This window comes from Venturia canescens, chromosome 1 (genome assembly GCF_019457755.1).
Source record: "Venturia canescens isolate UGA chromosome 1, ASM1945775v1, whole genome shotgun sequence".
In the NCBI taxonomy this organism is placed as follows: domain Eukaryota; kingdom Metazoa; phylum Arthropoda; class Insecta; order Hymenoptera; family Ichneumonidae; genus Venturia; species Venturia canescens.
Genome location: NC_057421.1, coordinates 23,181,104 through 23,207,781, shown reverse-complemented (window position 1 = coordinate 23,207,781; position 26,678 = coordinate 23,181,104). Strand labels below are relative to the sequence as shown.

General features: G+C 38.7%; 1 protein-coding gene across 1 annotated transcript in view; it reads left to right on the top strand.

Annotated features, from left to right (window-relative positions):
• Nucleotides 1-8,620: 8,620 nt before the first annotated feature.
• mAChR-B (muscarinic acetylcholine receptor) overlaps nucleotides 8,621-26,678 on the top strand; it is a 58,494-nt gene continuing 40,436 nt past the window's right edge. Inside the window, exons 1-2 of the mRNA XM_043420442.1 lie at nucleotides 8,621-9,482; nucleotides 25,141-25,351. Of these exons, the coding sequence (XP_043276377.1) occupies nucleotides 25,242-25,351 (110 nt within the window). The 5' untranslated portion in view covers nucleotides 8,621-9,482; nucleotides 25,141-25,241. The remainder of the gene's footprint in view (nucleotides 9,483-25,140; nucleotides 25,352-26,678) is intronic.

The window sequence follows — 26,678 nt, the reverse complement described above, 5'->3', positions numbered from 1 at the left end:
CGAGAATGCATTAACGAAGCTTGCTACAAGTCGTTGATGAATACAGCCAAGTTAGTAACGACACTTTTGTTTTATTGAGACAAGCAAAACGTTCGTTAATCACGGTTTAACATTCCTCCGAATGTCACTTCAATAGTCAGTCATGCGGGATAAAAAAACTAGGAGTCTCTGGCTTTGCAGAATGATTATATGCACATGGTAGTTTCTGAGGGTGTAACAGCAATTCACAAGCTCGGGTTCAAGCCCAAAGGGGTTTTCCTCCATTTTCTGAAATTTTCACGTCGCAGGCGCTTTCAATGGCTGAAGGGAAAGCCCCGAGGATAGGTCCTGGAAGAGCTTATAGTTCACGCCACAATCCCCTCTTCGAGATGATAAAAAAGTGACATCCACCGTCGCTGACTTTGCCTGGGGCTCGATGGACCTCCGACTCATTAATTTTCAAAACGTTCCACGAGCTCTTGAATCACGCCATGGTAGTTTAAACCTCACACCGTATCTTCATTGTTGTGAAATATGTTGAAAACCTGTAGAAAAGTAGGAAGGCGAAAATTGAAAGTCACGTACGCTGTTAAGACAACTCATCGTGTCCAATTTTTTCACATTCGTGCAGGAGAATATAGTGGGCATAGAATCTCGATGGTTGCTATTAAAGTTGTTGCTAAATCTTTCTAGAGGGTGGGGGTAAGAGACGAAGCTCCTATGCTAATACATTGAGTGACGTCAGCAATGCCACCTTATAGATACTGAATGCTTACCATTCATTCGGATGAACAATGCGAAAATTTTCAAGTGTATGAGTGATAATATTAATTATTATTCACAAATACGTTTATTTTAATCACTCAAGGTTAACAGAAAATTTGTTCTTAATAATTTAAAATTGCAGTGAGCTCTGTGCCTCCGCGTACGGGTTACTTGTTTGGCTCGGCGTTTTTAAAGGTTATTATGTCAACGATTGCCTGTCAAGGAATTGCTCTCGTTGGTGTCGTAGTTGCAACGTTGCCGCATTTTTACACTGCAGTCTCAGTTAACCCGATATGATAGTGATGCAGTCTCATGTTTTCGGTGATTTCTTGTCATTTAAATAGGTAAACTATCCGTTATTTTCAGTAAACTCATTCTACATATCGTCCTGATCAAAACTGTCGTTTTTCAAATGAATTTCTTCATTAATAAAAGTGATATGAGCAAAAAAGTGTGAAGGCTACGTTCCATTCAACCGATGCAATGAAATGACATTTTGGCTCAACTTCGACATTTTTAATTTCTCCAAAACTAGTTCGGTAACCTAAGTTTTCCTTTAAACAGTACATTCAGGAGATATTCGTCAACGATTAGAAACATTTTTATGGACATCTATTGACCTCAAAAGTTTCAAGCAGCAACCTCAAAATTATGTGCAGATAACTATAAACTTTTGTGTAAGTCGTTGAACCTTTCGGTTATAATTCGATGCATCAATAACCTGATTACGTTCTGATTACAACTACTTCTCCGAAGCCCTGCGTCCTCAATTAGCTATTTGAATATTCAATGGTGCATCCGCGAGCAAAGTGATCACAGAGCCCACGCTCGACAGTGCAAACTATGCTAACGTCTGGACCGTTGTGAAATGTTCCAGATGCTGTGATTAACATACCTGTATCGCATACCATCCTGTATGTTTGGTCAGTGAATAGTCTGCCCGTTGTCGGCCACCACCAAATGTATCTTTCCACTGTCGGTTATCTAGCCACGTCCCTGTTTCTGGCATTGTTCGTGCTTAGGTTTGCGAAGAGCTTATTTCCATAAACTTAGTGAAGCTATGAGATGACCACTATTCGAACTGCTTTGATCTAACAAGTTCAATACAATTAGTATCGATATTCCGTTATTCGTGGTTCACAGTTTGCAGCTTTCGGGCCTTGTGAAAAGTTTGTCCTTGGAGACAATATTATCATGATTATCATGATATTTTATTCTCTTAACATGATCTGTACACTTTAGCTTCGTGACGTATTCCAAAGCTGCATTTTGACAAAAGTGGCTTTCCTCTCCTCGTTAAACCCACGTCCTTGGCCCGAGGCCTTGTTCCATCTCCATGCGAATAACTACGCACTACGTTGATGGCAGGATGTTTCTGAAAAGATTTACCTGTCCGGATGAATCGAGGGAAATGATATTCCAATAAGCGAGTGGTCCAGCATCAATAATCTCTTCTCACGGTCCGTTCTTACTTTTCACAGTATACAGGCCACTTTCCCATTTCCTGTTTCTCCTTTAATCCGGACACTCTTTTTTATGCCTGGCACCGACATTTTCTACGACGGGGAAAAAAATCGGAAATTCACCTCCGTAAACGGATCAGCGGAATAAGAGATAAAAATCGAGAAAGCGGAGAGATTTGAAGCTCTGCAAATGTAACTTCTGCGATTTCCAGTTGAATTACATCAGTTGGCAACCTTCGGTGAAACTCTTCGCAGTTAACGCTGCAAATGTTGACGTATTTGGCCCAGGGCCTTCAAACTGTTGGTATATACAGGTTAATATACCAGCATACACTCATGTACATGTTTACGGGAATATATCTATATTACATAATATACAGATGCCGGGAGGCATTTCCTCGACCATTTCTACAACAGACCACGTGCGCCAACGTCCCAACCAATCCTGCTGGTAATTTGATTACGGCACCGTTTGAAAGCTTCGACCCTCTAGATTCTGCAGACATAGTTAACCGTTGTAGGATCCAACGGAGACCGAAGGACCCGCGTTTCACCCGCGATGCTTGTTTAAAGTGCCATGGTGAAATGGAGCCCAGTCAGCATCATCTAAATATCCAGCGTTGACCACATGCCCACATATCGCTATATTTCACCGCTCCAAACAATTTATTCTCTCAAACTTAAAGCTTGGCCTAGAAATATTTGTGAAGAGCTTCCCTCGTATCCTGTTATTTATTCCGAAAAATTCATGCGCAAATTCATCACTCGCTTGTCATTCTCTTTTCATCTTCCAGAATAGAGAATTACGTCCAAGCAAAATTAACAAAGATTTTTCGATATTACGATCCATTTATCTATACGAGCTCGACTGCTGCTGTTCTCGATCCCGAGCAAATTCAATATTCGCTACGTAGCATCCTCCGGCGATATATCACAGCTTGCTTCTCGTTAGGGACCGTATCATGGAACCAAGAGGGCGTGCACTCACAAGGAGAAAGCCTCTAGATGCGCTATCGCTTTCTACTCAAAATCTGTTCAGAAATGTTGTAGAGGAAGCTAATAGTACTTCCTGATAATTATGGTCCAACCTCTTTCTACAAAAGTGTGGTCGCGCATCGAGCTTTCTTTATATTAAAAACATTTCATTAAGCAAGCAAACCTATTTTTTTCATGGAACATATAAAACAGTGAATTCGGTAATAAAAAATGAAAATTGAGTTTGCTTGAAAAAAAAACTGCTCGGAAAAAGCTCGATGGGAACCTGCGAAAGACTATTCGTTTCTATCCATGAATTCACTTGCCTACCCATCACGAAGCTTTCCTCATGAATAAAAAAACAGAGACGTTTGTCGCATAATTTAAAATGAATTTGTCAGGTTTCTGAATGCGATGATCGCGAGGGAATAAAGGTAAGAAACGGAGAGAAAAATGTGTACGTGCGTGTGGATGAATTTATATGAAAAGAAAATATGTTTGGTTTTGACGTGGACGGTTTATCATGGAGGGTTGAATTCCATTTTTAGATGCATACACGACACACGAGACTAGGATATGCAACGACCATCGTCATGTGAGCGGTTGACTTTAAACCCTCCCTCACTGTTTCCACGCGAAATCTTCTATAAAAGCGCTATAGAGAGTCACGTGGATGAAGGAGAAAGCCGGGCGAAGAGCCGGACCACCAAGACGACCATCATTGCAGTGAAAGAGTGAGCGAGGAAAGGGAAACGAGCTCGAGTGAGTTGAACGTCTAGTCGATGTAGCGGTGGAGACGAGGTCGACTTCCGGACATTTTTATCAGGGAAAAACGGTTAGTCTTTCTCCCCCTCTCTCTCTCTCTCTCTCTCTCTCTCTCCTCTTCCTTTCGCTCTTTCTCTTCCTATATCATTTTTCTCCCTCTCTTTATCTGTCTTCAGTCTTTGAAATATATAACGTGTACGATGCTTTTGTGTTCACGCGAGTAAATATTAGCGGAGGATGATGAGAACCGCTACCAGATATTCTCTCTTCTTCTTTTGCATATACTTTTTCGGCTTCTTCTCTCGTGGACCATCTCGTCTCCTTTATTTTCCATTCAACTCGAATCTCGGAACCTTTTCTGTCTTTCTACTCCTCTTCATCTCTCTCTTTCTCTTCTCTCTTTTTACTGCATTTCGCGACGTCCAATGAACGGGGACGAACGGTTGAAATTCATCGTATACAAGAATTTCGATTTGCGCTTTATTTTTGCTCTTCAGTACCGCGGAAAAAATTGGCAATGAATGTTTTGATAGATTCGAAATGTGATTTTCTCGGATTTCAATAACTTAATCATTTAAACGTGATCGTTATAAATTCAACGATTAATTGACAATATCAACTTTTCCTATCAGTTTTCTGAAACGATCAAAATTAAGTGGATGCAGGACAAGAATACGCCCCACTCGGTTATAATTCGAAACCTTTAATGGGCTTGATTTTTTCATGAAACGATGAAATTTAAATGAATTTAACAAAAATGTTCAATTTAACTAAGATATTCAGTCCCATACGCACGATAAAATATTTGTTAAATTTTACATAATTATAGATAATGATTCAAATAGATAGCAATTTGGATTAATACAATTAAAGGTGATGATATTTGGATTACTCTAACGTCATATTTTGTTGCTAGAACTTTCTTTCGAAATAGACATTTGTATGAACAATTGTTTTGGTTCGTCATCAATAAGATTTTGTTAAGCTACATGAAGAAAAATCCGACGATCAAAATTATTTATTTTCCACAAATCATGATGGCTACAGTTTAGACACTTCAGTACTTGATCTTCAAATTAATATATCATAAAAGTGTATGTGAATTAAGTAGAAATAAACAAATGTTTAAAGTTCTTCGAACAAACAATTTGGTTTCACTCGTCTAGTTAATTCTGTTTAAAATAGTTATTAAATAATAAAGATTAAAGAAAAAAATAGAAATGTTCATCGCCTACTGATGCTAAATATTTACCAAACGCACACACAACCTGAACATCGACACAGAAAAACAAGCCTGAGAGGAGGCCTAGATGCTTTGGTAGTTTCCAAGGTAATGAGGACAACACAATTTTTTTTTGTCTCGGCGAAGAAAGCAAATAACAGCGGTAGAGAGCAGATCATCGATAGAGAAAGAACGACATTGATTGAGAGAAATAAGGAAAGCATAATTCTCTGGTCTATTCATATTATTGGTTCAGTTGTCTATTTCGTGATACTCCTAATCAAGGTTAGTTTACGACTTATTAATTTATCTCAACTATAGAATGTAAGGTGTAAGACATAGATAATTCTCAGCTCACACGGTTGTATCCATCCCAATGTCGAAACTCCATCTCACCGTGTGAGTCCTGTCTTGCACATCTCGCCATCTCAAATTAAGTAATTCTCTCTCAATCTCAAAATTGACTATGAATGATTCTTCTCGAATTTGCTCTCCGATTCTCATTATTCTGTCGCATGAAATCATGCTTCTTCAATAATCGGTATGGATCAATAATATAATTTCTTTCAGGGATTACCAAATGAACGATTATAAGTTCCACACATATATTGAAAAAAATCACATATACAAAAATGAAGTGATTGGCATAAGTGAACTATTCCTTATTCATCGCAAGCGGATGTTAGTTAGATCAAGCAACAAAAATATCAACTAAGGGCATTTAGTGGTTGCAACAATTTTTTTCTCAGTGATCAAATAAATGAAAGCGAACGGATCATCTTCCAGTCCAGTGGACTGTTCAACTTCTGTGTACTGAAAAATTTGTTATCTGAGAGTGTCAGTGCAGAGATGAGAATTGATTCATTTCGGATAAATTTGAAAACACGTTCACAGCAACTTACAAAGATTGATTGCTGTACCTGCAATTCGACATGCCCTGGCGGGAACAACGGAGTGAGCTCCACGTTTTTCAACTTTTTTCAAGATAACGCAAACAAAAAACAAGGAAAGTAGAGATCCGGCGAATGAAGAATGAAGATCACAAAGATACGACTTTATCTCGTGTTCCATACGAAAAATTCATGCCATTGAAAGCACACACGCGCATGTGGATTGGAGATATACTTTTATTTAACGCGTCGCCGGATTAAACCAACGTACAATCAAATCAATACCAAATATTACTTGGAAAAAAATGATATCGGTCGCGTTCTCATAAACAATCGACTGCTGAAGGATTCACACTATAAGAAATTCCGGTCCAACGAATGATTTTAATAAAACACTCGAGTTTTTTTTTTTTTTCAACTTATTGCAGTGAATTTAGAAATAGCGATAAAATTAGAACGCAATGGGTTTTGCTCGCGGTAAATACCGGCCAAAAATAGAGAACCTTGAAAACGCTGGAGCCGTTTGATAAAATTTTACTCAGGGATTCCAGAATTACCCCATGTAACATCCATCGTATCCAAAACGAACCAACATGAAAGGTGTTTGTGCGGAGGTGGATTGTTAAAAATTTTATGGACACGCGTGTTTGAATTGATGGGGGCGAGAGTGTGTAAATTGGGAAAACCATGGACACAATTTTTTATTCATACGATCTAACCGAACCTCGTTTACATATTTTTCCCGTGTTATAATAGTCATTCTCTGTCTAAACTCACAGAGGCGAGCCTACCAATGCTGAACAAACGAGAACGAAAGCCCCGAAGACCTACGTCATAACGGGGCGAGTAACGCCGAGCTCAATAGTTCTCCGTTCGTTTCGTGTGCTAATTATGGAGTAACCTAGACACTGGCGTTTTGGTACACATTATTAAACTTCTGTATGCATTGCACGAAGAGTGGGAATTCATACGCTCAGCGAAAGATAGACGTTGGAAGAATAACCACAAAAAATCATTTTTCACGCTTCGGACTTGAAAAATTTGATGACTCGTTAACAATACCGAGTAACCAATTCAATGATGCGCTTACCAGGAGTGATGAAACCGTCTGGGAACTGTTGCTAGGAAGAGTTTTCCTATCGAATTTCGCTCTGTCCCAGCAGTGACGTCACGAGGTAAATAAAGTCGAAAAGAATCCATTTTCTGAGTCTATTTGACTATTGTTGAATAGATGTAAGTGGGGATGAGTACAATCAGATTTTTGGAATTTACATGAATATCAGAACGAGATTTCAGACATGTGGCAGATTTCAAAACTCACGAGCATGCTTTTGCTTCCAAATTAGGATAAACTCTAAAGTAGTTGAAATAAGTATTCAGAAGAGTGCGATTATAATTGTTTAAGGCTTTTCATTGGAAATTTTCAAAACGCAAGTGGATCATTGACTATGAAAACTACAATAGATTGGGAATCATTGAATATATTCGATACACATTGATGTTAGAGCACCTGATGGCCAGATATGATTTGAATATTGGTCTCCTACACGACAAAAGGAACCAAAAATATCTTCAGACTGGAGAATCGGTTTCTCGACCTTCAACCTTTCAAACACTTACATACACTCACGGCATCTACGTCTTTCTCGCCGCGGTGAATCGAAATTCTACCGTAGTTATAATCGACTGTGAAGAAAATTTTATTTGCACGCTATGTAAACCATCGATATAAAAGGTGTATATCATGCGACTCTGCGGCCTTTTCACTTCCCCCGAAAAGTAAACCGCGCGTATATAATGAGTGGGATCAAAACAAATACTAAATCCCAAGAGAAAGTCGTGTTTAATTTACTTGCTGCGCTTCCTTATCGTCCTTTTAACTTTCATCCTTTCGCTTGGATCGAACTCGATGAATTTTAATGTCAAATGCCTGCTCGATCCTCTCGTGTCTATTTATATGAATAAGTATATTCAGATTGGAGGCTTTTTCTCTTTGAAGTTTCTCGTGCTATTTCTTTCCATCTCTCTCCCTCTCTCGTTTGTTTTTCTTCCAGTTTATCGACGATCGAAAGAACGATGAATATTATAAAAATGATAACGAAGGGAAGTAAAAATAAATGGAAAATAACGGAGTAGACATTGCCGGAGGAACGAACGTTGAACGGATTAAAATGAAAATAAGGAAAAAAGGCAAGAAAATGTTAATAGCAAGGAGAAAGAGGGAGAGGTAGGAAAGCGAGGTGAACGGGGGCGGAAGCAAGAGACGAGCAAAGGTAAAGGGGCTCGAGGCAGAGGGTAAATCGGTAATAGCCAGTGAAACGTGCGTCGGTGGTTTACCGGCTAGGGAGAGGAGCAAGGTTTTTCCCGATAAAGCGGGAGGTTTGTTAAAGAGGGGTGAATTTCGCTGTTGTCTATAGGGGTTGTTCGTAGGGTTTGAAGAGCGCATGCGTTTTGAGAGCATCGAGTTTTCCACGGTATGTGGACGAGAGGGAGCTTTGGAAGCGCGACCACGAAGATATCGCGACAAACGCCGCGCGCTCACTTCAATTCCACGCCGCGTGTCCGCCTATTCGTCGTCTATCGCTCAATGAGACCCCGGAACGAACGGTGAAAAGAAACAAACAGGACGACCGCAATAATCGCTCGAGAAATGACGGGCCCAAGATCCGAGCCCATGCATTTTTTCGTCACTTGAGTTTACCCTGCAAAACATCATTATTCGAGTCGTCTCCGTCGATAAATCGCTGCATTTCTTTTTTCATCGATTCTTTATCCAGTCTTCGTGTGATACATTGATTTTTATTGCTGCATTAATGACAACGTTTATGAGGTGCATCGTTGGAAAAAGAAAAGCTGATAACTAAAGAGTGCCAGAAAATCAGACCTAAAATTATTTGCAATTTTTTGTTTCACAAAAGAACTTTTCCCTTCCCAATGCTCGTTTCTACACAGCTGATCGATATAAACGAAATAAATGCGATAAGCCACGTTTCTTTTCTGAGTTTATTCGCGTAACTCGCATCGAAGCGCGGAGTTTTCAACAAGTTTACTTTGGAATGAGAACGTGAGCTAAAACACCTTGCGACAGTGACGATTCGCACGACGTTATCTAGTGAACTTTTAGTTCTCTCCAATACGATCTTCTGTGCTAAAAGTAAAAGAAAAGTACGCACACGCTCACACATTAAAGTACACGCTCGTGCGCGCGCGTTCAGAGTGCGAAGAATTACGTCGTCCACAGGAGCCAAGACAATCGGGAACCACAGTATACGAGGGACGACAAAATACGAAGAGAAAAATAGTAGTAGAGAGCAAAAAAGATACTCAAAGTTTCAAGAAATGGAGAGTTGAAAGTTCAGTTTTAAGTTTTGCGGTGCGGCCTATTTCACCAAGTTCGAATACCAAGAAGAACTGACCTACGAGGTAAGGATTTCTCATGTGTACTCTGTCATGCCCAACACAAAACTTACCAACTGCACTGCTTGTTTGAATCAACTGTAGAAATATGAGTTTTCTTCTCGGTAGGACAATCCATGCAACAATCGTAAAGTGAGAAAAGCTTGAGTTGAATAATTACGAAGTTTCGAAAATAAAAATGAAGGATTTCATAAACAGGTTTACAAGCTTTTAATTAATGTTGAATTAGTGTGTAGCTTCATAACACATTCGTGGTCCAGTCAGTGAAATTCATTAATTCTCAAATTGCCTTGCAGACACTTTTGCAGTGCCGAAACACCCACAACAGTTAGATCCTTTTATTAGCACTCATGACTGGAAGTTTTTTCACGCTAGAAATCTCTGAAAGTCGCGTACAAACTTCCTTTCATTTAAATTCAAGACCGTTACCGTCCCAGAGTGCCTGAGAGCAGTCCTTTTCTTCACCCCTCGATAAGGACTTGAAGAACACGAACGTTCCCTTGACACCGTTTTTTGACTTAGAAAATACGTTTCGATCCACGCCCTGACCGATCGTTTATGTAGATTGCAGGCTAATATACTCGGTCCGAGGAGTCTGAAGTTCTGAAATATGATCTGAATAAACTGACATTTTTCAACGTTTTTTAAACTTTTTAACAAAAAGTACACATTTGTACAGAGAACAAATGGAGAAGGAAAATTGATGGCTCCAGTGTTCGGTAACACCGATTTTCCCCGCAACTTGAACTTGATCATTCTTGCATTACCAAAGCTAATTTTCGTCCACGTGCGCAGTATAAAGACTCGATATTTTACTTGGAAATGTATGAGATGGTGAAAGCAAGGTAGGTGATAGGTTGAGCTCCAACAACGTTCCGTTTAGGGTACAATACGAGCACATATTGACTGACAGACCGTAGAAATCGTGACCTAGAGAAGCTCAAAAGAAAGGAAGTCCGAGAAAAGAATAAGGAATAAAAAAGTTTTCAAAAGCGCGAGGGGTCGTCGAATTGAAGCTACAACCGGACGCCAGTCAATTATGCTCCCAGTTTCTTCGTTTCGTGTGCGAAACGAATGTAAAAAAAGTGTGGCTATGGCTCATCACACAAAATAAATCACAACGATATGTTTATACAAGCATCGTCAATTTCGCTAATCGAAAATCAATTTAGGGCTGAAGGATTTATTAGCGCAGACTAGCAGGACATTTTTTATGATAATATCCCGTCAGGACGACTTTTCGGATCCATATGCGCGAGGACAAAGACTGTCCATGGAGTCAGATACCATGCTGGAGATACTCGAACAGGCGGACGAAACGACGTGTTAGGGTGGATGAGTGATTAATCGGACCGAAGCATCTACAACGAAGCCCGTCGAACATCACTCAGCTCTGAACTTGTCGGTGTCACGTCCTGCTCCGCAATGACTTTTGCAACACTCTGTAACAGCCCCATTTTTACCATATTCTATTACGCTCTGGCGGTGACACTTTCACGCCTCTGCGAAAGCTCATTTTGAATAGAACCGCGCGGTATGGAGTCGCGGAACCCGCTCGCAGGAGCACCTCGAAAGCAACAATTCTTTCTAACCTTTCGAATTGCCTTTCGGCACGTTTGACTGAATGCCAATTTTTTTCATTTCGAAGAGACGAGCGAATTTCGACGTTTGAAAGTGTAGAAAATTGAGAAAAACCTTCGAGAATGTTGGAAACACAATGACTAGCGAAAACATGATACTTTTCAAGTTTTAAAGAAGTTAGAAAATTGAAGAATTTGACGTCATTCTGGAATCGAATGTCCCACCCATGAAGTTTATTTAAAAAATAATATTTCGTCGGTGATTTCAATAGTGACGTGACGATTTCGGGCATCTCAGAAAACAGATGGCCGAGACAAAGTTGAGTCAATAAATATGGAAAAAGTTGCAGTTTGCTATTTTAGTAAAGCACTCTTTTAAAATATTGACATGAAATTCGGTTTTCGGGGGTAATTAAATTGAATGAAGCTTGTCGCACAAGTTCATACGCCATGGAATAACTCGTAACATTTCTTAATCGATTCTATTCGTGACTTTGCATGCTAGATTTTCATCGGTCTTTTCCATTATGACCTTGCCTCCAATCAATACCGTTTTTTCGGCATATTTTTTGCGTTTTCGAACAAGAAGCAAACGAAGTCCCCTTCGAAATGCTCACAAATCGTTTTACCGAGAGATATGTATCAGCTCGTAACGTCAGCACCGTAAACGGGGCTATAATATTCATCGAAGCGATAAAGATTCTTTGCCGAAGGGCAAAAGTCGAGCGTAAGATAGAAATGATGAAGAGAAAAACGCTTGGATCGTGTTCGTGCTTTACAAAGCCGAGAGAACAAATATTACATAAGTTTCGTGACATACGACACAACATCAGCACATTTTTCGATTCAACGCAGATGATTGTTTTAATGTCCGACATCGGTGCTTACTTTTTACGATGGTACGAACCTCCCTGCTATTTTTTAAATTGAAAAAGTCGTTATTCACAAGGTAAACGTTGGTCGTGCATCAAGAAACTTTAACACACGTGTGCTCTCAACTGATTTCAAAACGGTACCCAAAAAATGTTGTTTAGTCAAAAACGATAAAATTATTGACGCTAAAAGGAACCGAAAGAAAAACTTCTTTTTTGTTATTTCCCCATTATAAAATAACTTTTGAATCACAGGAGCAAAAAAATCAATTCGAAACAGTTCGAAGTTCATGCGACCTGGAACGTGCCGGTGGCTACTGATGAAAAAAAAAATGTAAAAAAAGGCTCACACCACAGTGGAAGGCTGAAAACCATCGCGCACTCTGAACCGTTAAAACCGTGTGAAAAAGGGCTTTGAAAAAATCTCCATCTCTGTTGTAGTTCGGAGGTTTACAGTGTACGTGTTTGCTCGTTAAGGGAAAGTGGCTTCGTCGTTCTCGCAACGCTAAATCGAGATAATCAAAAGGTCGTACTCTCGAAATAAGATAAATAGAGAAGCCCTGTGCGACGAGAGGCGAAGAGAGAACGAAAGGGAAAGAGCGAAAGGGCGAAAGCTCCGTGTACGGAGTAGTGTAGAAATCATATTTGTTTGATAACGCGAAAACACCCTCTCCACGCATTTTGGTATGGAGGAGCCCGCGCGTCGACGTTTCTCCGGGCGATATCGCCGAGCTCGAGGAACGATAAGGACATTATATTCGAATTCCGAGTCGCGTTAATGTCGCTGTACGTACGTGTATGTGTGACATTTATACATAATACGCACATTGACTACGAGTGCTAAAATTGTTAGCCCTCGAGCAAACGGAAAGTAGGTTATTACGATCCTTGTCTGGTTTTAGTGGAAGCGCTGTGAGAATAATAGAAAGTGCAAAAAAAATCGTCGTATCATCATTCAGGGGGGTCGATGACGACGAATATTCGATTTTTCAAAATCTGAGGGTGAAATCGTAGTAAGGCTGAATTTCATTCAAAAAATCAACATTCATGACATCTTCGAGAAAAGATTATCACGCTTCGCCAACTTCATCGCTTTCATTGTCGTACAATACGTATGAGCAACTTCGAATGTTGTATCATCTTTGAAAACAGTTTTATTGCATTTTCTACTCTTTGTACTCTCTCTCTTTCTCTCTAACTCCATCCTCTTTGATCCTGGGGAATAGTAGTGAAGATCTTGAGACTTTATTTTCAAAGTCCGTAACTCTCTCTCTCTCTCTCTCTCTCTCTCTCTCCATCTCCTTGAAATTGTTACCATGGACTCGAAAAGTCTTGAGAAACTCATCGCAGGAAGCTTAGTAGTTCACAGGAAGAAGGTAGAGAAGTGAATTCTTGGGTAGGAAATCCGTTGAGTACCTTCGAAAAAGTGATTAGACACAACTACACGTGAATCTAGCGAGGTGGTCTCGTATTTTCAACCAGAAAATATAGTGCATGTACACGTACGTAGAGACAAATTACTCATATACGTACAAACACATGAGATAGTCGATGCCAACTCGACCTACATCTGAACCTCGCCCTCTGCGACTTTTTCGACTATTTTTTTAATTACTCGCACAAGCCCCGAAATGACATTTTATTTTCGTGCGTATTTTCTTCCGTTGCTGTCATCCGAAAAAAAACATTGATTTTTCATGAGGTCTCAACATTTTTTAGTGCAACTTTAAAGAATCACCTGCTCTCGATAAATGCTCTCTTAACACTAGAAAATATAAGTGGATTCTAAAAATCGATGGGATTTCATTCTGAACTATATTGCAGCCCTCAAAAGAACATGCAAAGGGGCGAAGGGGAGCAGGGAATTGAAGTAATTACACAAATTCAAACAAGAATATATAACTTACATGTGACAGACGACGAGAACTGTGAGGGAGAAAAGAATAAGAACACTAGAAATAAGCATTCGGTTAAGTGGTTATTGGCTAAGAGGCATACACGATAAACCCAAGGGACTCACCTGAAGTGGACTCCCACTGTTGAATATAAATTCGATCTTTGTACAGGACATCATTGTCACTTGTAAGTGGCTATAACGTGGATTGAGAATATTTACATTGAATTGTTTCATAATTTTATCTGAGTGATCAAATTGTTAAACGAAATGGAGATATTGACATTTCACATTCGTCTTCATTATTCCATCGCCATAATTTTTCAATTTATTTAACGTTACACATTATGGAGTCTGACTAAATGTTGTTCCTAGTAAAGAGGAATAATTAATTTAAGGTTGGTGAGTAAATTCGTGAGTTCCGCAATACACACGTCAACTTTTGATGTAACGTTGAAGATTTTTAAAAATTTTGAATGCGTCCTTCGAGGGTTTATGTATTTGTTAAGAATGACATGAAAAGGTGGACTTGCTCGTTGAACACTTTATATCGTCGGGGGAGCTTTAGTGGTATCACGTGTGGCTTATCGATGAAATGAAATCTCTGGCATATTCGTGACGAAAGATCTTTGCTTCATCTCGTTGTGGTTTGTTCATGTGCCTCCGGTGGATTAAGTAGGACTTTGCGTCGAAGTTTATCCGACGAAGTGAGGAAAAAAAACAAATCTGTAAAAATTAGATTTTATAAACAAAAAATTAATCGGTGTTAGGGGATGTGTTTTTTAAAATGAAACAATTCATCATTAGTCTGAACAATGAATTTGAATGACCGTGCAGATTTTTGATCTACCATTTTTATAAAAATTTCAGGACACCAAAAAGCTCTCTAAGTTTCGGGCGAACCATGGGCAGTTTCCTGCGAGCGCTCAATGCTGCCCTATCATTTTAGGCAATTATTATTCTAGACACTTTTGATCCCCCACTTTCCAAGCTAGCCAACGGTTAACTGTCAATGGCTACGAGAAAAAGCTATTTTTAAAATTAAAAACTGATGTGTGGTTTCTGATTGATGAGAATTTAACAAGACCCTTCGTCTCTGCAACCTGTAATTCTGGTGTATGTAAATATCGTAAAAAAAAAACAACTTTGGTACACAACAATCCAAGCAAATCGATGTCCTCTGTGTGTTTGATAAACGATCGGTTGTTTCGACAAATGGCTAACGAATTTGCCTTCTGTGAGCCTTCAGAGAAAGTTCGAAAAAATTGGACAGTGCAAGTGGTGCTATGACGTATGGAAGTGAAAAAAAGAGAAAAAAAGACGTAGGAAGTCATGAAAGTTTTTCGCGTAATGATATTGATACAGGCGAATACGTTGCTCCCGTGATTATTCGTTATCCATCATTCTCGTATCATCTACTGCGTGGAACCCATTTGTATTCTGGCAATTCATAGGAATTCATAGGAATCTAACCGAGTTCGAAGGTTTTTAATTCATCAACTATTTTAAGCAGCGAACTCTCATTAATTTCTCATTTTTCATTAATATTTACAAAAAATTCGTGATACAAAATCATTTTAGACGATAGCCTCGATTTGATTGTGTCTATTTAAAAATCTATCCTCCAGGCACATTACTGTTTCATAAAAAATTAATGAATCGTACATTGGAGACTTGTCATCAACGACGGTCTATCAAATTGTGGCAGAACGTTAACGAAAACTCATTTTGAGGCATCAAGTACTGACAAACAATTAAAAAAAACCAACAGATATTTCACGTGGCTGATTTTTTGTAAAATAAATCTTCGAGGAACGGAAAAAACCATGATCAATAATAAAAAACACAATTAAACTAGCAGAGCGTACTCCAACGACGATCTTTTTTTTGGTGGCCACACTCGAAGTCCTGCAAATTATTTTTGTAACTAATTTAAAAAATCCATTAGTCAAAAAACTAATGAGTGAATTCTGCATGACAAAAGTTTTATAAAATAATTAAGGATTAATTGTCATATACTGATTAACTGAAAAACATAGAATATGTCCAAAAAGTTTCCATACAGTTCAGTTTTGTGGAGTTTTAATGTAAAACACTAACCGAAAATTGTGGACATCATTTTGTTAAAGTTTTGTTCGGGTTCTAATTTCAGGATTTGAGTACTTTCGTCACGAGAAGTTGATAGTGCAACGATAATAATGAAAATCTGTGAATACCAGCGAAAATGATCTTTTCAGATCTCAGTGTCACTGAACAGGATGAATACCCGTTCTTGTGACGGTAACAAGCTGTATCCCTTATGAGAGTGAGTTCCACAGGAACATATGTGAAAAGCTTGAATCACAAGAGTTGAGCACTCGTGAAACTTCCCCGCCGACATTCCCTGAAGTCGCAGTTTTAGCATAGCTTATAATACGGGTGTATACCGATGTATAACGCTGTACATGAGACGACGTATAGTAGAAATTGCATAATACAACGGACACGCGACAAAACACCGACGCGTCCAACCCCCGTTCGTTTTACTGTCGCTTCAACGCGGGCATTGCTACTCATACGAGATAGAAATAATTTTCCATTTTTCTCTCCATTTTACACTGAAACGAATGGATTTATAAAAAATCATTAGTGCTTGAAATATTTCCCTTACGACTGATGATAATATTCAACAAACTAGCCTCCGCCGATGGCAATTTTTTAAATTGGAAGTTCACTGGTCGTTATATTGACCGTTACACTCGCGATGCGCTGACGGTTCGTACGAAACCTCCAGAAATAGAAAGTCACTAGCATAAAGCAAAATGGGATTCAAAAGTGAAGTGTATTTTAAATCCTATAAAATTTGAACAAACTTTTATGTCATTGGAAATGTTCAATGCGAAAAAATTCATCAGCCTTGTGCATAAACTTTCACATATTTATGTTTTTTAACCAGCAGTACACGAAGTGGTCCAGGTTGACTAGCTATACATAGCGTGGCCAGAACGTAAACGACACAAAAAAATCCAATATCGGCTCAGGCTGCTGTTTTCTCGGTGGGGCTAGTCATGGAAGCACATGCTTCAGCCTCCCTACCCTTCCGACACTCACATACCAGAGGACGACGAATATAAATCATTCTATCGGATTTAATATCGAGCCTTTTACACCCCAGTCACACATCCTGTCTACCACCTTCCCTTCCGGTTTATGTATATACGAACCTCCGTGTCGTCGAAGTGTTGGTTTCTAAAAATTTCATAAACGTAAAATATTTGTTGCAAACACGTTATGATTATTATCATTAAGCAAAAATATTTATTGCATAATATTAACTGATTCAATCGTTTTAATTCAACGTTCGGTACAAATTGCGTTCGATTTAAAACACTTTTAACTAACTGTGTTTCAATTATCGAGCATTTGCTCGACATGAAAATGCTATTGCTAAAACACTTTGGTACACAGGCTTCACGGTGACCAATGAAAACTAATGAATTGGTAGATGAATGCGGAAAAGGGCACAGAATCCTAGCAGATATCACGACACCATCAAGTGCACAAAGTTTTATTATTCGTTCGATAATCGTTCAATCGAGAGGCTCGCGTCGACGGGATCGAGTCCCGCAACTATGGTGATCGATCGATTCTCAACTTCTGTTGAGCACATTGATATTATTTCTCAACACATGCCTCCTCACGGAGAAGGTATATAATATCTATATTTATATAGACGCGCGCGCACACACACACACACTATTCAGTCAATCGAATGATCGAGTAGAAACGCTCCAAACCAACGCTTCCTGATCGAGCAGCGCTTGCACCTCCCGAAATCAATTTTGCAGCAGTGGAATCGTGTCGAGAAAGGAATGCAAAAAATAAAAAAATAGAACTTGGACAGTGAGCGGTAAACTGGAATGAAACTGCCTCAAAATATCGTTGCCCAATTTGCCTAAGCTTCGTAATTAGTATTTTTTCTCAATAATTATAATTAGATTTTGTGTGGGCACTAAATGTTAGCCCCTCGATGCTGGCCCCTCGTGCAACATTCTTCACTTTCATACATACAAATAAGGACCTTCGAAATAACCAGCTGGAAATAAAATTTCTATGAGAGAAAATTTCACGAATTATCCGACCTTTTATTTATCTGAAAGGCTGAGGGTCAGGCTCCAAAAGAGTCGTCGATGTTTTTTTATTAACTTGCCTGTAAGATGCGAACAGTCATTCAGAAAATATCGGGCAGCAACGGAATTACATGCGGTGGGAAACCGAACATTTCAATCCGTTCAAATTCATGGTAGAATAAATTTTTGTTCTTCGTGATAAATTCGTCCTGAATAAATATTTTAAATATTTTACCGTCATTCGTACATTAAATTCAATCGATCAAAGTCTTGCTCCCAGTTTCAGGTTTCATTTTTAAAAAACGCGCGACGGTTTACAGCTGTAACTTTGCCTCGGTTTCTCGACGGAAGAGACAGAAAAATCTGACCTAGGTCACTCCGATATATACATACGTGCGTGCTAGATCGAATTATTCGTTAAGTGGAAGGAAAATGACCAGATAGGATTGCTGCCTCATCAGTGGTGGCTGAACTTATGTTAGTCGCACCAGCAAGCTGGGAACGAGCCATCAGGGGATGCATTCGATAGCTCCCGGCACAGGGTTGACCGAGTGTAGTCTTGACACAGCTCACGCTCTCCCTCCCTCGCTCCTTCGCCTCTTACTCCAGCCTCAACCTGAGATGAATCTCTGTCGCTCGCTAACCTCAAACTTCGTTATACCGACGCCACGACCAACTATCACATTCACGCGCACGTTTACCAATACACACGGGCGCGCACACAAACTCAAACACACAGTAACAAGAACCGAGGCCGGACGGGTTGATAATTAAGTCCCTCGGGACTTTGCGTCAATGCATATATGCACACAGGCGAGAATGATTCTGGAAGACAGAACATTGAATATTGGTTCTTAGAAGAAAACCATGTGACGATCGTCCCTTGTTGTTCAATGGGGTGGGGATACAATGTTAGTAGAATGACTAAAATTTAGAACAGCTGAAATCTCGAGTTCATAAACTTCGAATGATAATATGGGGACAGATCAATTCGACTAGAGATTTGAATGTCGAAAATAAATAAAGTAGGAACTCTGAAGTTCGAAGCACGTTTACATCGAAAATAGAATGTAGCAATCGCCCATAGAACGACGACTAAAATATCGATTTTCCGAAAATTCGACTATCATTTTTTCCATTAATAAATCACTACGATCAGGAGTACTGTGGATATTCACCATTTCGAAAATATAATGAAGGAAGACTACTCAGACTTACACACACTTACTCAGACTTATGATTTTCAATTTCAAACATCGCCATTTTGACTTTCGCCTTATTTTCGAGCCATCGCTACTCTACATATCTAAGTTTTCTAGGCTCGAAAAATTCACTTTCGATTTTCTATTACTCTATATTCTGGTTTACCTCTATAAAACAACTACTCTCCATTTTGAATACGAAAATATGAACTTTTGACATTTGAAGGGTCTGTTAAAATTGCATTCGAAATGAAAACTATCGAGATATATATTTTTGAGTAAATACGAATTCGAAGAAGGAATATTCGCGATTGAACACGCAATCGACTAAACAATCGATCGGAAATAAAAATTTCGAATCACTTATTTCTCTCCAATCTGATGTTACAACTTTTAGAATTTCGAAATATCGACCGTTCTACAATTTGGTTATTTGACATATTGAATTCTACCTGTTAAACGTAGAAAAACATTTCTTATTATTTCTCCCTCATCTCTACTGGCTTTGCATCGTTTATCGATTATTTCCCGATACTTTTTCATAGTTCGTCTTATACCTGATCACGAAAAAACACTATTTAGGAGGCAAAATTGCTTCTTGTGGTGAAGAAAATCATTCGTTCGGTCCATTGAATGAAAGGCAGTCGCGTGAACCTCAGTCAACAATCTTATTCTCGCAGCTCCAATTTCGAGTTCTTTTTTTCCAGAAACTGAGCATGGCTACGTTCGCTGACGCTGTAAATTCATAAGCCAGCTCCGTATCACGTTCAACATACTCGTAAAGAATTGGATTTTATCGCAGCCTCGCTTTTCCATAGTTATTATTATCATGATGCACTACGGTGCAACGTATGAATTATAAAACCCAGTGCTCGTAGAGGAGCGTGCGTTTTACGGTTTAGACACAACGTTGACTCGGGAATTGAAAACGACATGACGATTCCACTGCGATTTCAAATCGTCAATTCAACATTAACCTAATAGGTCGTTGATAATGTTTGATTTCCCATCGGGAAATGTCACGAACAGGAGGGGGACGAGAAACCCGGAGTTTCCAGGGCTTCGGTATAGCTGTGTGTATAGAAAGTGCTTATCGCTAGGGCTGTAACTAACTTGCGGTACTGCGCTATCATTTGATGTATATACGTTGTATGTGTACATTGAGAATCGAATCTAAAATGTTGGAATAGGAATCTGGAATAGATAGGAATTAGAGAAAGGCATGGAGACACTCTTGACAAGTATTTCTCGAAACTTCGTCAATACTCTTATCCTGCGAACAGCAAATTTTCAAGAATCGTGAAAAAGATTGAATTTCCTGTGCCCTGAGATATCGAAATGGTTTCAGTGGATCAAAAACTATTGGGACATGGATCATCCCTCAAATCTTTCGTCTCAAATAATTTGTGTAACATCGAGTTCTCTTTGTATTCGTAATGGAAACCGCGATAAGCTTATACAACGTCTTTAAAAGTGGAATCAAGCTCATAGAATTAGTTTTTTTCGCTTGACAATATCTTCGAGTTATCAAGTTATGTTCGTATAAAACTTCAATAAAATGTAAAAAGAATTCAAAAGATAAAAAACAATGCGAAAGTTGACGGTGGCAAGTAAAACATCAGTCGAGTAAATAACTTAGAATAAAAATGAAAATGGCGAATTAAGGAAGATGGTGCGTTACTTGTGATTCGAAAAAGCAAAAAAGCAATTATTAAAATAATTTGTAACTTATTTGTTGAGATTGATAAATATTTAATACTAAGATTGCCGTTAAAATACTTTCGTAGTAAAATCTTAAAGCTAAATGTGACAAGAACCATTTTCTATTTATATGCGTATGCATATCTATATTTTAAACCAGCTGGCTCATGATGTAGTCAAACTTCCCACCGTTTATGTCTTTATTACTCGTTAACCTCAAATAAGTATTTTTCTTTTTTCATTCCCAAGTGTTTTACACTGGTAACAAAAGGCTTTCTCAAGTCATCATTGATATCTAAAAACATTATATTTTCTTATTCTCGTTTTTGGCTCTTTCAACTTGGAAGGATCCTGTTTCATTAAATCCAAATTGTCGCTCAAGTGCCTGCCATAAGAGCCTGTGTATGAGCCTTCAAAAAATGTGATTTTCGTTAATTGTTTTCTCGAAAACTAGACAGCAGATCCTACAATAATTCCGGGAATATATGCACGCTGTATATTTCTAGCATATTACGAAATTTCAACTCGTAAAGTTGGAATTTTCAATTCCCGTTAGATTCCCGTGAACTTCCTTAATAAAAGTCTTTCGTATCATAGCTATTCGATGCACTTTCAACATTTCGTCTGTCGGCCTCTCGTAATCGTGTTAATTGTTTCGTAGCTCCCGAAAAGGGAAGGATTGAATGTGAAGTGAAAAATAGAAGGTTCTGAATAAACGAACAAAACAAAAGTAAAAGCGATCGTGCAGTCAGCCTCGTTAGGACATATTGTGATGAAGCATTTTTACGGGAATAATCTGGAGAACGAATGCCCTGGATAGGGATAAAGAAAAAAGTCGAACGTACGAACATTGCTTTCGCTTTGAAAATCTTATGAAAAGAGAAGCCTGGCACAGAGGTGATGAGAGAAAGGATGTTCGGTGGTAGAACGCGAGATCTACGCGAGTAATTGCTGCTGTTAGGGGTTGTTCAGGGTACATAGTGTATACTAGAACCAACGTATATATTTTCGTAGGTACAGCAGAGTAAAGCTGGACAAGGTTTCAGGGAGGGACAAAGTGACACGGGAATGACGAACGTGGCAGAAATACTCCGGTAGTCCCGAATCGGTTCCATTTATTGGTTCCAGAATGTCAGTTTCTCCGATTGGCGAATGTATTAACCCTTCTTCATCAAAATTCCAGCAGGTTCTCTATTGAAACGCCGAGGTCGTTTTTACTTTTTTCGTTCCTCCTTCTCTCAGTCGCAGTTACTCGCTTCAATCATTGATGTGTATCAGCTGATCGTTGTCCGAGTACTGGTTATGGCTTTTGAAAACAAGGATCCATTGGGATGATAAATCGATGCAAAATATAAAGGCTAATTTTCTAATTATTTGCAAGGATCATGAAATCTTCGGGTTGTTTATTTTATTGGGGATTTCCATTGGATTAATTATGGACAGCTTCTATTCGAGTAGTCGATGCTGAGGTTAATTCGTCGCGAAACTTTGAGTTAAAATCTCGAGCGTTTCATCGACTTTCATTCATGTTAAAAATATCCATTGCAGTAATTCGGAAGTCAAGAACTTTCGAGCTTGGATATGCCTTCGAAAATCCAGGCATAAAAGGAGTGGAAAAAAAAATTAAAAAACACAAATGGAGGACGAAAAAAAGCAGTGGAAAAATAGAAATCGAGACGACAAATTTTATGCTTGAGATATTTTTCCAATGAGAGATGATTGAATGCTTGCCGGAGTCGTTTCTATTGATGGAAAAAGCACACAGAACAGGAAAAAGTAATTGCGAAGATCTGCTGGGTTGTCTGGTTCTCTCCGTTCCATGAAACAAAAGCTTGATAGCGAATCGCAGCGGTTGAATTTGTTGTGCCTATGTATATCTGGATGCATGTATAGCTAATGCCACGAAATCGCGGGCCTCAGTCATCGAGGTGCACCTCTCGTTTCACATTTCATTCTATATTATCTCGTGTTTCCGGACTCTGTTGGCTCGCGCGTCTGCTAGAATTTTGATATCCACCACCCTTTTCCTCTCCATCTGCCATGGCAACTCCCGTTGAAGCTTTTCTAACCATTCGACTGTCACGCAATTTCCAGAACACACGGGAGCCTCTGATTTTTCTATACAATCCACAACGTAAACCGTTTGTGCGTGAAAATAATGGATGCGAATTTCTCTGATTCCTTTCCGAAATATTCGTCGCATCAATGGATAACAAATTTGACGATTTTAAATGAAAATATCTCGCGGAATATTGTATGAAAAGTTGAGAAAAAAAAATTCTTTTCTATTCGATGATATTCAAATTACTAATGAAATGTCTTCCAAACGAAAAGTATCATTTTATTGAAACTGCATGAACATCTGGAATCGATAACACATTACAAGGGTGCCAGTCACACTGGATTACAATGATCTATTTTGTAACAGGTTTTTCCTGCGTTGATAACACACAAATCGTAAATCATAAGGGGAAAATATTTTTCTAATAGGTCCATATAAGAGAAATAGCTAAAAAGAGATCTGGTATTTACCGCCTGCCAATAAGTCTCGACGCTGATCCAGCGTACAGACTTGTCGTACGCGTCGATCGATTCAGCTGTTTGGTTGCCGGGGCTCCTTTGTATTCCTGCTCGATTTTTCCAGAACAATAGTCCTGTGTAATGCAGAACGATATAGAAGAAAACAAGTGGAAAAAATTGAGGTATTGCGAGAAGGGAAATAAGAGGGAGAAATTTCGGTAGGAAAAACCTCGGCAGTCGAATATCTGGTTAAGTGAGCATGTGTACAATTTTATCCCTCGATTGACGGTGCACGCAGTTGGTGCACGAGTAATAAATGAAAGACGTGTACGATATTTCAAGATTATTCGACTATACAGGATCGTTATTAACAACCTTTTAATCCATCACGCCGATCATTATTTTCAACAAGCCTGAGAACGGGGATCAGTTTTTTGGGTTCAAATTTCTCATATTTGTTGGAAAATTGAGGGTTTTATCATTGGTAAGGAACAAAACAGAGCAAAGAATTGGAATTAATTCTTTGCACATTTGAAGTGCGTTAATATATTTAAAGTTCGTTCGATATTGAAATAGAATGCTTCTGTAAGATAGTGAAAAGTCGAATAAGACCTCAGATGCTTAACCATCGGAGTAAAACCTTGAACGAGGCACTCGATGAGCGATAATGACGATAAAATTTGCGTATTCGTCACTTGACGGTAACGTTGAGGGCGGGTGATTTCACCAAGTCTAGGAGGGATTACATTTTAAGAAGCTGACCCTGTATTCCTGTAGCCCTTAACGAGCGGCAGAACCTCGGCTCTAATGGCTTATACGCGTGGTGGGTTTATTCAGCAAGTCGTTAAGCTCTTGGTGCAAATCTTTTTGGTTTTTCCGATCTCTTTTATCACATCATCAAAAGCCTGACTCTATTGAATCCCAACGCCGCTCAGAAACTTTTCCCAGCCAATGATTAAGGGCTTATATAGACTTGTGGTGGGCGGAAAAATCGAAAATTTTTTATTAGATATTCTTCGAGTACAATGTCTGAAGAATATTCTCACCAAATTTCATAAAGATCGGAGCGTTAAACTCGTAGCAGCGGGCATTTCAACCATAGGCTCGGTGCGCGCGGTCGTTTAATACTTGAATCTTTAAACGCGATTATCTCAGAATATTGTCTCTTTCGAAAAATATTTTTATGGTGGACACGATTACTAAAAAACTATAAATCCGATCGATACCAAATTTATACCATTTATTTATTATAATAATAGCTGGGGCCTGGACGAAGGATTTCATATTTTGTTGGGAAAAAAATGGTAACAAAAAACGGAAAATTTAGCACGTGAAAAAATGAATTTTTTGCTAAAACTGCCGACTTTTTTTTAAATCAAAATTTTCACACATCCTTCGTTCAATTTTTTGATGAAAAAAGTTGTACAAGTACATGAATATATGCGCTAATGAATGTCGTTCACGCAATTTTTCATTAAACATTTATTTTTTTCTCGAATAAAAATTAAGAAAATCACGTTTTTTCACCCGCTGCAAGTGTAAATGAGGCCTTAACGAATACTAATAAAGCGTAGACTTTCTGAACGTTAATTTCGTCAAAAATTGTTCGTCACGAATTGTGTTTTGTGATGGAAATGAAAATGGGAAAAAGCCTTCGAGCGTGCCAAGATTTTGATTGAATGCGGTTCAGTAATGGATCAATTTAATGAAGAAACTATGAAACGGTAATGAATAAGTGAATGAAGATTGCAGATAAGTCAGATTGAATGTTGCATCTTGATTTCAGCATGTCTGGGAGATGACTGGAGGATATTGAGGTCCGGGGTGGCGTAGCAGTGAAGGATACAAAAACCGGAGCGGTGCTGTTTGCCAGATAAGGATCGGGGCATGGAGGGTAACGGGACAGTTGACCTCAGTCTGAATGCAACCGAGACTAATCGCACGTCCTCGCCGATCTACACCATTGGCTCGGACTTCATAACAAAATGGCGTGTAACGTGAGTTCCATACCGTCTGATCCATGCGGAATATTGCTACTGGAAACGCTCACGAGACTTTTCGAATCGAAAAAAAACTCGAAGCTCTTCAGCATTTATTCAAACCACTGCATAAATCGTGACTTTGGTATTAGTTCCCAAGTTATCTACACGAACGAATAAAACTTTAGGCAGTTTTGTGGGTTGGCAGCGTATGGGCTTCTCTGATATTTTCGTTTGAACCACTAAAAATGTATCTCGTTGTACACCGATATTAAAAAAAAAAAAAAGTCGTTTGACCTCATGCAGCATTTGAAAATCAAGTTAACGAAAGCCCTTCATTTAGCTTGTGTGTAAACACGAATCCACAAAACTCTTCTGACACAAACTCGGTTATGCGTTCAAATGAAAACCAGCCCGGACTTTCGTAGCTATTCGACTATACATTGGATCCTCAATTAAGCGAGATAAACACACGTCCATTCGTGAAAGTGAGTGATGCAGATTACGCTCAAAAGAGAGACCTACTTGTTCTGCATATATGGAGAAAATCGCGTCGAACGAATGAGCGACTTGCCTAGCTTGCACGGATGCAATGATCAGTGATTCACGTACGATTGCTTTCAACCAAAATCAATGTGTTATTTTTTATGACTTTAACTCGAGGTAATGCACGGTTGATCGTACGCAGACGCTGAGAGAAAAATTATTCAGTTCGAACGAACTGGAAAAAATACTATTTTTTTGAAAATTGATAATATTGGGATTTCTATTTACAGTGGATAACTTTATAAAAAAATATTCAATTTTTTTTAGTTCGCAAATATTGAAGGAACGCTCAAATTCTGTAAAATGCATTCAATTTACCTCCGTTCGTTAATGCTTCGTTTGAGTTTTGAATTTACCTGGATTCCCATCTGAATGGCAATTTTGATGAAAAGGTCGTACAAATATTTGTCGGAGCTTTATCGCTCAGGACTCCGAATTACATACTTTTATTCAAAAATTCACAGAGTTTTGAGAAATTGAAAAAATAAATGTTTTTCATGGGAAACATAATTTTCATGAATCATTTTTATTTAAATTCTTATCAACTAATTTTTCATGCAATTAATCCAATCTTACCTGATGCAATTGAGCCAAGGAAAAACTCAATAGCGAACTATCGAAAATTTCGGAACTTTTATTCTCAGCCTTATGTCAATAAAATCATAAACGTGCTGTTGGTCGAAACTAAAGCAGAATCGACTCCATTTTAGAAAACAAGAGATTCTAAAGAAAATACAAACTCCCAGTATTTAACCAATAGAAAAACAAAGACACGAATTTCATGGTTGAATAATCGTAT